The sequence below is a fragment of the Thamnophis elegans genome, chromosome 1 (genome assembly GCF_009769535.1).
Source record: "Thamnophis elegans isolate rThaEle1 chromosome 1, rThaEle1.pri, whole genome shotgun sequence".
Lineage (NCBI taxonomy): Eukaryota > Metazoa > Chordata > Lepidosauria > Squamata > Colubridae > Thamnophis > Thamnophis elegans.
In genome coordinates this window covers 21,484,659-21,502,274 of record NC_045541.1, presented here as the reverse complement: position 1 = coordinate 21,502,274, position 17,616 = coordinate 21,484,659, and the positions used below count along the sequence as shown (strand labels likewise).

Sequence of the window (17,616 nt, the reverse complement as noted above, 5' to 3'; positions counted from 1 at the left end):
CCTTGTATTTCCACATTGAGTACAGTATCAACACTTCCGAAAATGTTACTGAGTTGAACTTTGTACTTTCCGGCATGCGTTTTGTGCTGTACATTTTTGATGGAAAGGTGGGTATAATGCTCCGTGTTCTCAATTGTAATGGTTTCAGTGTTCTTTAAAAGTTTCTTGTCATGGAACCAAGTAATAGCAGGCACTGGACGACCAATGTAGACAACATGGAGGCGAAGAGTAGAACCTACACCTGCGCGGTATTTCTCTTTCAAGGGGTAACCAGAATGGAATTGTGGAGGAGCGTGCAATAAGAGCTTGCCGCTAGTTTCAATTTCTCCAACATCATTGATAGCCTTACAGGTGTAAAGTCCTTCATCTTCTTGCTCTTCTGTCAGCACCGTCAGTGTATGGGTGCGCCCATCAGACGACATCTTATATTTTCGGCTCTGTATTAGTTCTTTGCCAAAACGATACCATTTAATGTCAGGAAGAGGTCTCCCAATAATCTGGCATGATAGCTGACCTGTCTCCCCTAGGTTTGTAGTGACATCCTTTATTTCTTGTCTTACACCAGGTGCTTCTCCGGCTGCATTTATACAAGGGGAAAGAAAAAAAAAATCCTGAATGTTCCCTATTTTTTAAAATATATTTTATTTCAGTGTGCCCCATCTTTTCAACCAAAATATCATAGCACTAAGCATAATTTCCCCCCCCCCTAAACATTAAAATCATATTTAATTTCATTAATATCACATAGTGTATGTGAAGTTTATTTATCACATACTGTGTCGTGGTACCACAGTGGTTAGAATGAGATACTGCAGGCTACTTCTTCTGATTGACGGCTGCCTGCAGTGTGGCAGTTCAATTCTCACTGGCTCAAGGTTGACTCTGCCTCCCATCCTTCTGCGATCAGTAGAATGGGTACCGAGATTGCTACAGGCAATATGCTGACTCTGTGAACTGCTTAGAGAGGGCTGTAAAGCATTGTGAAGCGGTATATAAGTCTAAGTGCTGTTGCTATATTGTGATCCATTCAGCAGAAGAAATATACAGGTGGTCCTCAACATATAACAGTTCATTTAGTGACTGTTCAAAGTTACAATGGTACTGAAAAAAGTGACTTATTACCATTTTTCAGACTTACTACTGTTTCAGCATCCCCCATAGTCATGTGATCAAAATTCAGATGCTTGTCAACTGGTTCATATGTATGCAGTGTCCCAGGGTCATGTGATCCCCTTTTGTGACCTTCTGACAAACAAAGCCAATGGGGAATCCAGATTCACTTAACAATTGTGTTACTCACTTAACAACTGCAGTGATCCACTTAACAATCGTGGCAAGAAAGGCCGTAAAATTGGGCAAAACTCACTTAATAACTGTCTTGCTTAGCAATTGAAATTTTGGACTCAATTGTGGTCATAAGTCAAGGACTACCTGTATTAAATTTCTCAGCCTTTATGTTAGAACTGTCAAGTTGCTTCTAAACGATATAATCAAATCAACCAACATTACTGATCAATCGAATTCTCCTCTTCATTTAATAACATTGCAAATTATACGTAAAACATAATGAATATATCTTACATGTCAGTCTTGTCTTCACTGTCATTGCTGTTCTACGTGGCCTGCTGATTCCGGTTTCATTTTCCGCAAAAACTCTGAATTCATATTCTGTAGCTTCCAACAAGCCTCCCACTGTAAACTGCCTGTCTTTGATACGCTCTTTATTGCATTTTTTCCATGCGGTCTCTCCATATTGGCGATATTCAACCCAGTATCCAATGATGTCTTTACCACCATCGCATTCAGGGCGCTCCCATTCTAGAGTAATACTATCTTTAAATATAGAAGTGATCTCAATTTCTCCAGGCTGGCTTGGTTTATCTGAAAAATGAGGGGAAATGAAAAAGAAATGAAGATTTGTCTTCTTCCAAATTTTTACCTGAATGCCCTCTGATAATTGATTTTATATTTACATACCAAATGGATCCTTGCACACAACTGGTTCAGAAGCAGGGCTTGGTTCACTTTCACCAATATCATTTTGGGCGATAATACGGAACTGATATTCAGCATCTGGAACCAGTCCTGTGACTGTAAACATTGTAGCCGTGATGTGGGTCTTGTTGTGCCTAACCCATTTGTCAGTAGATGTTTCTCTACGTTCAATATAATAGCCAGTGACACGAGAGCCACCGTCATCTCTAGGTCTGGACCAAGATAAGTAAACAGAACTTTTTGTGACATCAAGTATTTCTGGTGGATAACTTGGAGGCTCTGGTGGATCTGTTAAGAAGAACACAACGATTACTATATATCTTCCCCCAGGAACACTGAGTTTAAATCTCTATTCAGTTGTGATATTTTAGAAATGACTCTAGGCAAGTCATTATCTTTCATCCTAACCTAACCACTGAGCCATGGCGCAGTGGTTAGAATGCAGTATTGTAGGCTAATTCTGCTAAGTACCAGAGGTTCAATCCTCATCAGACTCAAGGTTGATTCAGCCTTCCCCTCCTTCTGAGGTTGGTAAAATGAGGATCCAGATTGTTGGGGGGGGGGAGCAATAAGCTGACTCTGTAAACCACTTAGGGCCATAAAGCATTATGAAGCGGTATATAAGTCTAAGTGCTATTGCTAGTGCTATCTCACATTTTTCCCTTGTGGACATATCAGAAGACATAGCTTTTGCAAAAAAAAAGAATATTTTTTTCCCAGTAATGACACAACAACAACTAACACCACCAGAACTGAGATGTGTACTTACTCAAAGGTGTCTTTGGCACCACTGGCTCTTCAGATTTCAGGGATCTGCTGACACCAAACTGGTTTTCAGCATAAACACGGAAGTGGTATTCCACATTTTCTTTGAGTCCTTTCACCACCATGGATGTGCCTTTTACTCTGGAACCCACTGTGTACCAGGCAGTCTTTGGTACTTCACGCCTTTCAACAATATATCCCAATATATCGGCACCACCATCATCAGTGGGAGACTTCCAGCTGACTCTAACAGAGCGCCCTTGTATGTCATCATATTCAAGTGGCCCTTCTGGTGGATTTGGAATGCCAATGACTCTGACTTTGATGTAGACTACTTTCTTGCCACATTTGTTCTCAAGCGTTAAATCGTAAGTACCAGAATCTTCCCTTTCTGCATCTTTGATCACCAATTCAGTGTCTGTTTCAGAAGTGGCAATCATCGCTCTCTGGAGGATTTCGTGTCCTTCCTTCGTCCATTTGCAAATTGGGATAGGTTTACCTTTAATTGGCACTGTGAGCTTAATTACTCCACCTTGCCTTACAAATAGACCTTCCAGGTATTTTTCATCCAGTACATAATCAGGATATTCTGGGACAAGGGAAAAAACATCTCATGTCATATGCAAAATAGTTAAACAGTGTTGTTAAGATTTAAACATTGGGTTCCATTAAGGAGAAACAGCTGGATTTTCTTACCAAGCATTTCTGTTACTTTGGCTGTTCCTGGTACTTCTGCGGGTTCTCCAGGACCTCCAGCATTACAAGCTATGATACGGAATCTATACTCGGCCCCTTGTGGAAGATGGGTTAGAGTGTATTCACGAATTTTGGTAGGGGTGGTGTTACATTTTGTCCATTCAAATTGGTCAACTTTTTGCATTTCAATTAAATAGCCAGTGACTTTAGATCCACCTTCATCTTCAGGTGGACTCCAAGCCAAGGAAATTGATGTTCTTGTAGTATCTGTAACCCTTGGATTTTGAGGTTTGCCGGGAGGAGCTGGAATACATAATGAGAACAGACACAGCTCTAGTTAAGAGGACTGCACATTTAACACTGTTTCTCAAAAAGACAGTTCAATCTATTAGCGTCTACTATTTCTTAAGTATTTCCTAGCAAATGTAGTACATTATTTACCAATTGGATCCATAGCAATCGTAGGCTTTGATGCTCGGCTTGGTTTGCCAGTGCCCCTAGCGTTGATAGCTGTGATGCGGTGTTCATACTCCAGGCCTTCAATTAACCCTGTTGACCGATAACGTGTCATAGTGACAGCAATTTTGTTTACACGGACCCATCGGTCTGATCTAACTTCCTTGCGTTCCACAATGTAACCAGAGATCTGTGAACCACCATCCTCTTCGGGTGGATACCAAGTAAGTGTCATTCCATCACGGCAGACATCAAACACTTCTGGAGTACCAGGAGGACCTGGGATGCCTAGATGGATAAAGAAGAAAAATATTGAGAACATGACTCCATTTAAAGTCATATTATGTTCCCTCTATTCAAGCATAGTTTTATATATCTATCCCTATTATCTATTTATCATCTCTAGGTATCTCCCTCTCCCTCTCCATCCCCATCCATCCATCCATCCCTATCTATCATATCTATCTATCTATCATCTATCTATCTATCTATCTATCTATCTATCTATCTATCTATCTATCTATCTATCTATCATCTATCTATCATCTATCTATCTATCTATCTATCTATCTATCTATCTATCTATCTATCTATCTATCTATCTATCTATCATCTATCTATCTATCTATCTATCTATCTATCTATCTATCTATCTATCTATCTATCTATCTTAACTACTTTGTGACTAGTTCAATGTAACTGATTATTTAAACAAAAGAAGAACAGAAGGTATGTAACACTGGTCTTAAAATATTTCTTCATATTTCTTTTTAGTTTGTAATGCAAAATATTAACTTACTTATTCTGCTCCTGCATTCTATAATCTCAGATTGCAAGTAGGATCCAATTCCAAAGCGGTTTGTAGCAGCCACACGGAATACATATTCAGCCCCTTCAATCAGTTTAGAAAATTTAAATGTTGTCCGAGTTACTGATTCAGATACTGGTAACCATCCTGGACGGTGGGCATCACGTAGTTCTACCACGTATCCACTTAATGTTGCACCACCATCCATCTCAGGTGGTTCCCAGGAAATAGTTACAAAAGTTGAATCAATGTCAACTACTTTAATAGGTCCAGTGGGTGGTCCTGGTTTATCTGTGAAAAAGAAAAAAAGCATAAAGGATTCAAAAATAGTGCGGTTTGCTTAGAGGGGAGGGTGGGAATGATAAAAAAGAGGGCAGGGATATATTTTAAACCAACCAACCAAAAATCTTACCAAGAATAATAACTTTGATTGTTTCAAGAACAGTTCCTGTCGTATTCTTCAGTTCAAGTGTATATGCTCCAGTATCTCGTATTGTTGTTTCGCGTATGGTTAATTTAGTGAGTTTAGCAACTGTTTCGATTTTGACACGCTCTGATTCTTTTAGTTTAGAGCCAGCAAAGAACCAAGAAACAGCAGGAGGTGGACGTCCAGAAATTGGAATGGCCAGTTCTATAGGTTTTCCAGTTGGTACATGAATAGTCTTTTGAGGAATTCCAGCAAGATCAATTGCGGGTAGAACTAAAAAAAAAAGAGAGTTTAAAAAAGGGATATGGTTAATCAAGTCAAACCATGAATCATTGTTTTGAACAAACTTTCGCTTTTCAACCAGGGCTTTTACCTTTTTGTTCTTGGACGGTGACGCCTGTGACTATTTCTCTTGGTTCCGAGACACCTTTCTGGTTTTGGGCTCTGACTCTAAACAGGTACTGTTCTCCTTCATTTAATGAAATGATTGTATGCTCAAAGACTGTAGGTTTCAGGGTTACAACTTTCATCCACCGCTCTGTTCCAACTCGACTGGCCTCAATGACATAGCCAGTTAATCTGCTGCCACCATCATGCTGTGGTTTTTCCCAGGCAAGTGATACAGTAGATTTGGTAATGTCGACCACCTCCAGTTTCTGTGGCACACTTGGGACTTCAGATATAAGCACTGTATCCAATGTCTCACATGGTTCACCTATTCCATAGATGTTTTCTGGCAGAACTCGGAAATAGTATAGAGAGCCTTCCATGAGTCCAGAAATTCTGTAAATGGTTTTGTTGCATTTGGTGGTGACTGTTTTGTAAGCTCTCATGGCAGCCTCACGTTTCTCAATGATGTAGTTATTGACTGGTGCTCCACCATCAATGGCAGGAACATCCCAAGTAATAGTTACAGATTCTTTTGTGACTTCTTTTACTCTCACAGCCCCTGGAGGGCCAGGAGTATCTACGGGGGAGCGAAAGAAAATATTAATGATTTATTATACTGTGTTGTCTAATACAATTCTTTTCTTTATTGACAAAACAGTACATCTAGACCATCCCGGGCATAATCTTCCTTATAACATTTTCTCTTTTTGCAGTTTGCCTGGCTCTCTGTTACTTGATTGTGGTGCAGCTCCAAATATCTTTTAAACTGAAATAAACAAGGTGACTGTAAAAAGAAATTAAAAGGGGTTAACTTACCATAGACTTTTACAAGCACGGTTGCTGATTTCTTTCCTGATTGATTCTCAGCCTCAATGACGTATTTCCCAGCGTCGTACCGGTTAACTTTGTCCACAACCAAGAGTGTATAGCTGTCGGTGGTGTCAATGATAGCCCGACTTGCTAGGTCAACACCTGCTTTACTCCACATAATTATTGGCGCTGGTCTGCCAGACACTGAGACCATTAGACGTAAAGAGCCGCCAGCTCGGACAGTAACGGTCTTCTTTAGGTCATCAGTAAGCTCAAGAGCGGGTATTTCTGTCAATGGGAGGAGAAATAAAAGATAAGCTTCCATTTGAATATTCTAAACAGATGTTTAAATAGAAATCTATGAATGCTTTATCAATGTCACGTTACCTAGCCTTTCCACAGGTTCTATTTCGGCTGGCGACTCGCTGTATTCACTTATTCCGTTTATGTTGGTGGCAGCCACTCTAAAGCGGTATTTCTGGCTTGGTCTAAGACCAGTCACAGTGAATTCAGGGTTCCTTATGGTGGCTGTGGTATGGACTCTGTACCATTGGTCAGTGCCTTCTTCTTTCATTTCAAGAATGTAGCCCAATATATCAACTCCACCGTCATATGTGGGCTTTGTCCATGCTAAGCTTATGCTGGTCCTAGTAGTATCTACAACTCTTGGAGGTGAAGGAGGTGCAGGAGTATCTTTGGAAAAAAGAACAAATGGTTATTGTTATTATTTTTCTTGAAGGCTTTCATTCTTTGGGAAATGTATACATTTAATTTTGATTGCAAAAAGCTTGATAATGACATAATTATCCATCTTCCTATTTCTGAACAAGTATGCTATAGAATAGATGGACATCTTACGGGGAAAACTGTTTAGAAATTCAGACCATTTGTATTACTCCATATGACTAATTCCTTTTTATTCTCTCTTTAAAGGTAAATCAACTCAAATCGGAACATACAAATTCTACAACATAACAACCTATCTGTAAGACTTTGAGAAAGACTTCCTCAGTTGTTTTGCAAATAATTAAATAAATTCAATGTTTTTAAAGGCCTAATATGTTTCAATTCACTTTGACCTCTGACCTAAAAGATAATATAAGTCTTCAGAAAACAAAACGCTAGAGTTATTCATTTACCTGATCTAGGGAAACGTTCTCTGATGGAAATATACATGGTGATGAATTAGATCATAAGTGCAATATAATCTATTGGCACCCCTGTCCCTAAAAGGAATTACCTGTCACAATTGTACAGAACCAGCTGGACTTGAGATCTTTAGTGCTCAAAGTCAAATCTTTTGGTTTTAATTTTTGTTTTTGTTAAACAAATACTGTTTGCTGGTTTAAATGGAGCACTATTTCTGACAGAACATTGACTATTGATAATTATTTCAATCTAATCAATCTGGATGCCCATCTATGCCAACTAAAAGAGAATTGAGTTTTGTAATATTTCACTGAATTAAGTGCAAAAGCGTAAGTGACCCTGAGAACTTTGTTACAAGATATCAGATAAAGGTCATAAATAATAAACAAACAAACAATTCACCTGAGATTCCAAATTATTAAAAAAAAAACTATTGACTATTTGACCAGGAAATCATTTATATCACTCGATTTGGAATTAACTATAAAGATATAAATTTGGGGAACTTACATGATGGTTCTTTGCACAAAATATATTGAGAAGCTTCGCTAGGCTCACTGTTTCCAGCAGCATTTACTGCTGTAATACGGAATTGATATTCGCTGCCTTCCATGAGACTGGTGACTTTCAATCTGGTGTCATAAATGGTGTAGTCTCTGTTTACTCGTGTCCACCGTAGACTTCTCTTTTCTCGTTTATCGACCAGATAGGTGCTTATTTCACTACCGCCATCAGATTCTGGTTTCAACCACTGAATAATGATGTGCTCTTTGCCAGCACCCACTGATTCTGGCATCCCAGGAGGTGATGGAATAGCTGAAATGATTTTTTTCAAAAAAAGAAGAAAAAAAATTAGATAGCCCTTACACATCTATCCAGAATATATTTTTTTAACCGAACCAAGGAGGCACTTACTAAATGAATTTCTAGCAATCATTGTTTCTGATTCAAGTGGAACTCCGGGCCCATACTTATTGACAGCTCTTACACGGAATACGTATTCATTATTCTTGATAAGTCTCGTCGCTACACACGAATGTGTTGCACATTCCGCATTAACAAACACCCAGTTCAGCCTGCTAGTCTCACGTCTCTCTACAATGTAGTGAGTAATTTCTGCCCCTCCATCTTCTTGAGGAGCATTCCAAGCCAAGGTACATTTCTCCTCTGTCACTCTGCTGATGGTGATCTTGCCAGCACATGGACCAGGAGAATCTGTAGACCCAAAAAAAAACAACCCAAAAAGGAATTGGTGCAATGATATAATATTGGCTTGAAAAGAAAGATTTTGTTCTCTCAGAAAATTATGAACCGTGAAATACTCACCCAGTACTTTGACCAAAACAGAAACTTGTTTTGTTCCACTAGCATTTTTAACAGTTAATGTGTATTTTCCAGTATCGCTTCTGTCACAGAACTTGATGATTGCAACAGCATGCTTGCTGGTATATTGCAAAGAGATCTTCTCACATAAATCCAACTCCTTGTCACCTTTAGACCAAAACACTTTGGGTTCCGGCTTTCCACCAATCGATGCCTCAAGGACAAGATCAGAACCAGCCCTAACAGTTACAACATCTACTTGTAATTTGGCATCCAGCTCAGCTTTTGGTGGTGCTATGAAAAAAAACAAAAAACCAAGACGAATAAAGTCTCAACATAAATTTCTTTTAAAGGTGACATTTTAAACATAATTTAAATATCTGTTAAGAAAAAAAGTCTTACAATATTCATCTTTGCAGGTGACGGCACCTGTGGTTTCAGAACCTTTGCTAATCACACCAGCAGAATTCTTGGCTAAGACACGGAATTCATATTCCTCTCCTTCACTGAGGGCTGTTACCGTAAAGAAGTTTTCTGAAACAATGGTGTAATTGCATTTCAACCAGCGTCCATCTCCAGTCGCATGGTAGGGCTTGCGTTCTACAATATAGCCAACAATTTTGCTTCCACCGTCATAAAGAGGAGCAGTCCAGCTCAATGAAACTGAAGACCGGGTGACATCTGTCACTTCTGGTCTACCTGGTGGATCTGCAAAAGAACATTATAGTCGCCATGTCATTTTTTTAAAAAAAAGATTCTTTTCAATAAAAATAGGAATTATCTCTTTTCTGTGTAATGCTTACCAACTGGATTTTGGGCCACTACTGGCCTAGAAGCTTCACTGGCTTTGCTCACTCCAGCAGCATTCAATGCGTATGTTCTGAACTGGTACTCCAGGCCTTCTACAAGTCCGGTGATTTTGTAGTCACATTCAAAGCATGGAATTTTGTTTTCCTTTACCCAAAGGATTGTATTGCGTTCTTTCTTTTCAATCCAGTATCCCACAACTTTGCTGCCACCATCATGATATGGCTCCTCCCATCTGATGGACATGGCATTGGCCGACACAAAATAGACCTCGGGTCTTGTGGGAGGACTTGGAGGGACTAATAAAAGAAAGAGGGGGAGAAATTGTAAATACTTGGATTCTTTTTCAAGCAAAACTGGAACAAATATATGCCCATTCGTTAGGATAACGATTCCTTACCAAATGGATGCTCAGCCACAATTGGAACTGATTCAACAGGCTTGCTGACACCAAATCGGTTTTCAGAACTGACCCGGAAAGTATATTCCATATATTTAGTGAGATGGGTAACTTTGATCTGTGTACGCTTGACGCTGGAGTTTACAAGCTGCCATGCTGTTGTGCCAGATTCGCGTTTTTCAACAATGTAGTTGGTAATATCAGTGCCACCGTCATCTTCAGGTTCCTTCCAGGACAAGACGCAGGATTCTGCTGTTACTGATGATATTTCTATGGGGCGTGTAACTGGACCTGGCCTTCCAATAACTATAACTGTGACAGTGAATGTCTTCACACCAGCCGTATTCTCAAGAGTCAAATAATATTTGCCAGAGTCGCCTCTCATGCTGTCCTTAACAATCATTGTAGTTCTATCTTTGGTTGTCTTGATAGTCACTCTATCAGTTTCCTTGAGTCTCATTTCCTCAAGTTTCCAAGTTACTTTTGGAATAGGACGTCCACTAATTGGTATATCAATAGTGAAGGAGCTTCCAGCTTTGCAAGTTATAAGTTGCTTAGTTATTCCACTAAGATCTGCTGTTGGTTCAATCTGTGGCTCTTTAATAATGACAGAGGAGAAAGCTTCTCTTGGCTGACTGTAACCAGCATCATTCTTTGCTCTGACCCTAAATTCATATTCGTTGTTCTCAGTAAGACCTTCTACTGTAAAAGTGAGCTGCTTCGTTTGACCTGCTTCACGCCAAACTTCAGTTCCTTTCTGTTTCATCTCTAGTAGATAGCTAGTGATACGGCTGCCACCGTCATGATCAGGTTTAAGCCAAGCAAGTACCACAGATGACCTAGTGGTATCAACAATATCTAATCTCTTAGGTGGAGCAGGTTCTTCAGTGGCCACCACTGGTTCTGTTAATTCACATGGCTCACCTACTCCATATTCATTTACTGCTGCGACACGGTAAAAATAGGGCACTCCTTCTGCAAGATCAGTGACTTTAGTTATTTGGCGGGTACATTTTTCATTAACAACCTGCCAGCTACGGCGGCTTGCTTCTCGCTTCTCCACAACATAATGATGGATACGTGCACCTCCATCCAGAATTGGAGCATCCCACATTAAAGTGATGGAGCCTCTAGTCACATCCTTAAATGTAATAGGACCTGGTGGCCCAGGGGTATCTAGCACTTTCACTGTGAAAGCAATAGACTTGCTACCACTGTTGTTTTCTACAGTAAACACATATTTTCCAGCATCTGTTCTGTTGCAATTCTCTACCATTAATGTACTGAATGAATCTGTTGTGTGAATGTTAGCACGTAAGTTGAGATCGGAGTCCGCTTTGGACCATGTAGCAATAGGAACAGGTCTGCCCTTGAAGGCAATAAAGAGACGGACATTTGTCCCTGCTCGGACTATGTGAGTCTGCTTGAAGTTAGCATCAATATCAAGTTCAGGGGAAGAAAGCCTATCCACAGTTTGTATTGAAGCAGCAACTTCACAGCTTTCTCCTTTGCCTGCGGTATTCACAGCACTGACTCGGAATTTATAATGCTCATTTGGTTCTAAGTCAGTCACAGTATACTTGGTTGCGATCAAAGTCTCAGCATTGACTTTATGCCAATCTCCCAAATCAGCTTTGCACATTTCAATGATGTAGCCAATGATTTCCAAGCCGCCGTCAAAAACTGGCGTGGTCCATTCTAAGGTGACACTCGTCTTTGATGTATCTATCACCTTGACCACAGTCGGAGGACCTGGTGGGTGAACTGGCTCTCTGCATTTAATCAGCCTTGACACACCACTAGGCGGCCCCACACCAGCCTTGTTTTCTGCCATAACCTGGAACTCATATTCATTGCCCTGAGTTAGCCCTGTGACTCTGTATCTTGTCTCGGAAATGGGTCTCTTGCTACATACTTTGACCCAGAGAATGCTCCTCTTTTCTCTTCTCTCCAAGATATATTGATCTATGTCACTTCCACCATCTGATTTTGGCCTTGTCCATGTGAGAGTGATGCTGTTCCCTGTTACATTGCTAGGTTCTGGAGTCCCGGGTGCATCAGGAACAGCTGTAGAATGAAAACAGAAAATTAGAGAAGGCTTTGGAGAAGGCTAACTAGCATACACACTGGGTTTTTTCTATTGATAATGAACTTACTGTAATGTGCTTGTGCTACAAAAGGGTCAGATTCCAGAGGCCTGCCGACCCCAAACTTGTTAGCTGCAGAGATTCGGAACTGGTACTCATTGCCTTTTATTAATCTAAGTGCTGTATAGCTGCAGGCTTCACAGTGGTCTTCAATTAGTGCCCAGGATACTCTGCTGGTTTCACGTTTTTCAATTACATAATGAGTAATGGCTGAACAGCCGTCATTAGCCGGAGGTTCCCACCACAGTGTTGCCTTCTCTTCAGAAATATTGGTGAAGCGTATCGGGCCTCCTATTTTCCCTGGAGTATCTGTAACACAAACATGCAATTGTTTAAGTGGTGCTGCATTTAGTAGAGAATGAAGAAAATTGATCAATAAAGGTTACTCCGTCCGAGGCAAATAAGTTTAGTTGAAAGAATGCCAAATTACCTTGGACTCTTATGGTTATGTTTTCTTGTCTGGTGCCTGATGCATTCTTGGCTTCCACCCTATATATTCCACGGTGGTCCCGAGAAGCATCTCTAACAAATATGGAACTATGGCCAATAGCGGTGGTTATTTCAACGCCCAATCGCTTGTCAATCTCTTCTCCGTCTTTAAACCAGGTCACTTGAGGAACTGGCCGGCCTGTGATAAGGGCTTTAAGTCTGATGCTTTCACCTGCTTTGACTGTAAGACCTTCAAAATGCTCAGCACCAAATTCAATAGTGGGTGCGACTAGAAAAGAAAAAGAAATAAAGTAACCTTTGCAATGTATCTTCAAAACATATCACAATATATCTTCCCCAGAATAACAACAGTTTTAACTACATTAATCAATTCCTTTCTATGAACTTGAAACACATTATAGGTAATCCTTGACTTACAAGTGCAATTGTCCCCAAAATTTCTGTTGTTAAGCAAGACAGTTGTTAAACTGGTTTTGCCCCATTTTATAACCTTCCTTGCCACCAACCTAAACAGTCTCCAGTTGTTAAGTGAATCACTGCAGTTCTTAAGTGAGTTACATGGTTGTTAAGTGGATCTGGCTTCCCCATTGACTTTGCTTTTCAGAAAGTCACAAAAGGAGATCACATAATCCAAGGACACTAGAACTGTCATAAATATGACAGTTGCCAAGCATCTGAATTTTGATCACATGACCATGGGGATGCTGCAATGGTCATAAGTGTGAAAGCTATTATTTTTTCCGTCCTGTTATAACTTTGAATAGTCACTAAAGGCATGGTTGTAAGTTGAGGACTACCCATAATAAAAATGCACGGCATGGGGCAACTATTTTGCAGAGTTAGACCCAAACATTTCATACTGATTCATTCTGACTGAGAAAATCTAACACGCTCACAAACTTTTAAAAAGATTTGAGTACCATATAATGGAATAAGTATAACCACTCATGCAGTGGTGGGATCCAAATTTTCTTTACTACCAGTTCTGAGGGCGTGGCTTTGTGGGTGTGGCTTTGGCTTTGTGGGCGTGGCTTTGTGGGCATGGCAAGGAAAGGATACTGTAAAATCTCCATTCCCTCCCGATCAGCTGGGACTCGGGAGGCAGAGAATAGATGGGGGCGGAGCCAGCCAGAGATGGCATTTACCGGTTCTCCAGAACTACTCAAAAATTCCGTTACCGGTTCTCCAGAACTGGTCAGAACCTGCTGAATACCATCTCTGCACTTATGATAACTACTACTACTTATTGCCACTAAGTAAGACTTACTAGCATCATCTCGGGTCATGATATAGCCCGAAGACTGAGAAGGAGGGCTGATAGTCCCAACAGCATTTCTCGCGAGGATTCGGAATTCATATCGGTCTCCTGGGCTAAGTCCTGTAACTGTATATTCGCATTCACTGACATCGGTAAAATTGCATCTGACCCAACGGTCTTCAGGTCCTTGCCGTTTCTCAACACTGTAACCTGCAATCTTGCTGCCTCCATCACGCATGGGTGCAGTCCATTTGAGAGTAATTGTCTCTCTTGTCACATCAATATAATCTGGGGTGCCAGGTGGATCTGAATGAAAATAAAATGCATTCACAGTCATCAGCAAAACAATTCCCGGCAGGATAGGAACATAGGCATTTGATACTGTATCCAATCACTTACCAACTGGGGAAACAGCCAGATGGAGTTTGCTTGGATCACTAGCAGGGCTTATTCCAGCAGAGTTTTCTGCATATACACGGAACTGGTAGTCCAAGCCATCCATTAGACCAGTGATTCTGTATTCTCTACTAGATATTGATGAAATATTTACTTTCTGCCACAGGATGCTATTTCTTTCTTTCTTCTCCACGTGGTACCCGGTAATTTCTGCCCCTCCATCGTAAAGGGGAGCATCCCAAGATATGGTCATTCCGTCAGCTGTTATATTGTAAACCACGGGCTTTCCTGGTGAACCTGGTGGCTTGAACTGGTGTTTAGCTATGACCTCTACTGAGTTAAGTGGTGGGCTTACTCCGTATCTATTTTCTGCACGGATTCTGAACTGATATTCTGCATCTTTCACGAGGTTTGGAACTTTGAAGGTTGTCCTTGCTACACTGGAGCAGACCATCTTCCAGTTGGTTTGTGAAGTTTCACGCTTCTCCACACTATAGCCTGTAATTTCTCCCCCTCCATCATCTTCAGGGGGGTTCCACGAAAGAACCATACTGTCTGCTTTGATTTCATCTAGCTTGATTGGTCCTTTGGGCTTAGAAGGCGGGCCAAGGGTGATAACTGTGAAGGGGAATGACTTTCTGTGGACAACATTATCAAGAATTAAGGCGTATTTGCCGCCATTTTCCTTCTTCACATTCTTAATGCTTAATGTTATTTTGTTTTCCGTTTTCTTGAAGCGAACCAGTTCACTTTCCTTAAGAGGCATGTTGTCTTTTAGCCAGCTCATGCTGGGTATGGGCTTTCCCTTATATGGCAACTCAAGATGGACATTGTAACCTATTTTCACTTTTATCACTCCTCCAGGTATATCAGAAAGATCTGCTTCAGGGGTTATTACGTAATCTTTCACTGTAATTGGCCCAATTGTAACTCCATCGCTTCTTCCTTTTTCATTCTTAGCTGACACTCTGAAATCCATAACAGAAAGCTCCTTCAGTTTTTCCACTTCGAATTCGCATGCCTTGCTTATGCCGGCATATGACCATTCCGTTTCATCCTTTAATCTTTTTTCAATAACATACTCGGATATGATACTACCACCATCAAACTCAGGTTTGGTCCACTGTAAGGTGACAGAGGTCTTGGATGAATCTTTCATGGTTAAATCCCTCACAGGTCCAGGTACTTCTGCGGCTTTCACTGGCTCCAAAGTTTCACACGGTTCACCTAATCCATTTTCGTTTTCGGCGAGAACGCGGAAGAAATAGGGGATCTTCTCTGACAAGTCATTTATCTTAAAGGATGTATTAGAGCACTTTGCTGTAACAGAAGACCAAGCTCTCTTTGTGGCATCTCTTTTTTCAATGACATAATTTGTAACTTCAGAGCCACCATTTATGAGCGGCGGCTCCCATACCAAAGTCACAGTTCCACGAGAAACATTTTTGAGGTGCAATCTCTGGCACGCAGAGGGAGTGTCAAGCACTTTGACATTCACAAAAGAGGTCTTGGCTTTTCCAACTCCGTTTTCAATCGTAAGGGTGTATTTTCCTGTGTCGTTGCGGGTGACTTGAGGAATGCTAAGAAGAGTAGACGATTCTGTGCTCTGGATGGTGTATCGTTCATCAACGCTAAGATTTTTGTCACCCTTTCTCCATACGACGGTTGGAGGTGGCCTTCCCCTGAATGGGATCATTATCTGCACGTCTTGGCCTGCTTTAGCCACAATGGAGGTCTTGAGAGCCACATCCAAGTCAATTTCTGGCTCCTCTGCAGAAAACAACAACATCAAATTGTTAACACTGAGGAAAACCCAAAAATACAACCCCAAAATGGGAAAGAATAAAGGAAAAAGATTAAAATTTCGTACCAAGAATGTCTTTAGCTTGTACAGGTTCTGTCATTTCAATAGGTTCACCTTGTCCAGCATAATTTATAGCAGCTACACGGAAGTAGTAACTGAGTCCTGGCTGAAGATGAGAAATTACATATTCTGTGGTTCTCACTTCTCCTCTTGCACTCACTACAGACCATTCTTCTTCATCACCTTCTCTCTTTTCTATAGCATAGCTGGTAATTGCACTTCCTCCATCATAAACTGGCTTAGTCCAGCTAAGGGTAATAGATGTCTTTGTAGTATCCACAACCTTTAGCTTAACAGGGGCCCCAGGCTTTTCTATAAAACAAATAAAAATATAACATGAAACTTCAAAATATTAGCTATTTAACAGGTGAAACAGCAAAACATGAGTGAGGCCTGCCTCCACTTTTTGCCCTTTCAGAAGGGCATTAAAACTGGCTCTGCCAATTGGCTTGGGGTCCTGATGAGTAAATACCGACAGACCTAACCTTGTTAATTTTAAATTTTCAATACTTATGATTTTACTCAGGGGTGGACTTTAAAAATTTCAGCAACGGGTTCTCTGTTCGGTTGCTGGGTGGTGGTGGCCATGGCGGTCGTGGCCTAGTTGGTCTTCTGCACCACAGTGGAGGGGGGCATTTTCACTTCCCAGGCTCCGGAGACTTTCCTTGAGCCTCTGGGAGGGTGAAAACTTCCTCCCCTGGGCTCTGGAGGCCTTCCGCGAGACCCGTTTTCCCCCTCCCTGAGCTTCTGTGTGGGTCCTACATTTACCTCGTATCCAAAATGGGCCACATGGAGATGCCTGGGAGGGGCGTGATGTGGTGGCAGGGGCATGGTGTGGTGGGTGGGGCTGGGTAGAAGTGGGATTTGGAGGTTCTCCTAACCTGCCATAATGTTAGCTACAGGTTTTCCGGAACACGGGTGAACCCGTAGCCCACCCTTGATTTTACTTATAAACTGTCCAGGATTTTCAATTTATACCATGAAATGGATGGCACATACATTAAATAAAGAAACCAATAAAACTATGTCCTTGTTTTCTATCATGCCATTTCAAGAACTTTTATTTTTGGTTCCTTTTAAAACTTTGCTGCTATTCGCATGCCCAGATTCTTACCAATAGGATCTGCAGCTTTGAAAAAGTCAGATGCTTCAGAGAAGGGGCCTTGACCAGCTGCATTCACAGCAGAGACTCTGAACTGGTATTCACTGTTTTCGGTTAGTCCTGTCACTTTCTGTCTGGTGTCCCGAATTGTTTCTTTAACGACTCTGAACCAGCCTAAGCTTTTCTTATCACGCTTTTCAAGATAATATCCACTTATTTCACTACCACCATCCACAGTAGGCCTTGTCCAGGTTACAGCCATTGACTGTTTGGTTATCATGTTGATCTCTGGCACACCAGGTTGTCCAGGAGTAACTGTATTTTTATTGAGAGAGAGAGAAAAAAATCACATTAGACCAACATAATCAACATT

General features: G+C 41.0%; 1 protein-coding gene across 1 annotated transcript in view; it reads right to left on the bottom strand.

Annotated features, from left to right (window-relative positions):
* The window catches only part of LOC116522425 (titin-like), a 309,289-nt gene that overhangs the window by 9,833 nt on the left and 281,840 nt on the right, over window positions 1–17,616 (bottom strand). Inside the window, 23 exon segments of the mRNA XM_032237329.1 lie at window positions 2–577; window positions 1,582–1,881; window positions 1,978–2,283; window positions 2,765–3,349; window positions 3,457–3,759; window positions 3,898–4,200; window positions 4,712–5,011; window positions 5,133–5,420; window positions 5,521–6,114; window positions 6,354–6,635; window positions 6,735–7,040; window positions 8,007–8,312; window positions 8,412–8,711; window positions 8,823–9,113; window positions 9,222–9,527; window positions 9,623–9,925; window positions 10,027–12,093; window positions 12,183–12,482; window positions 12,604–12,891; window positions 13,891–14,187; window positions 14,281–16,047; window positions 16,148–16,453; window positions 17,256–17,558. Coding sequence (XP_032093220.1) covers window positions 2–577; window positions 1,582–1,881; window positions 1,978–2,283; window positions 2,765–3,349; window positions 3,457–3,759; window positions 3,898–4,200; window positions 4,712–5,011; window positions 5,133–5,420; window positions 5,521–6,114; window positions 6,354–6,635; window positions 6,735–7,040; window positions 8,007–8,312; window positions 8,412–8,711; window positions 8,823–9,113; window positions 9,222–9,527; window positions 9,623–9,925; window positions 10,027–12,093; window positions 12,183–12,482; window positions 12,604–12,891; window positions 13,891–14,187; window positions 14,281–16,047; window positions 16,148–16,453; window positions 17,256–17,558 — 10,977 coding nt within the window.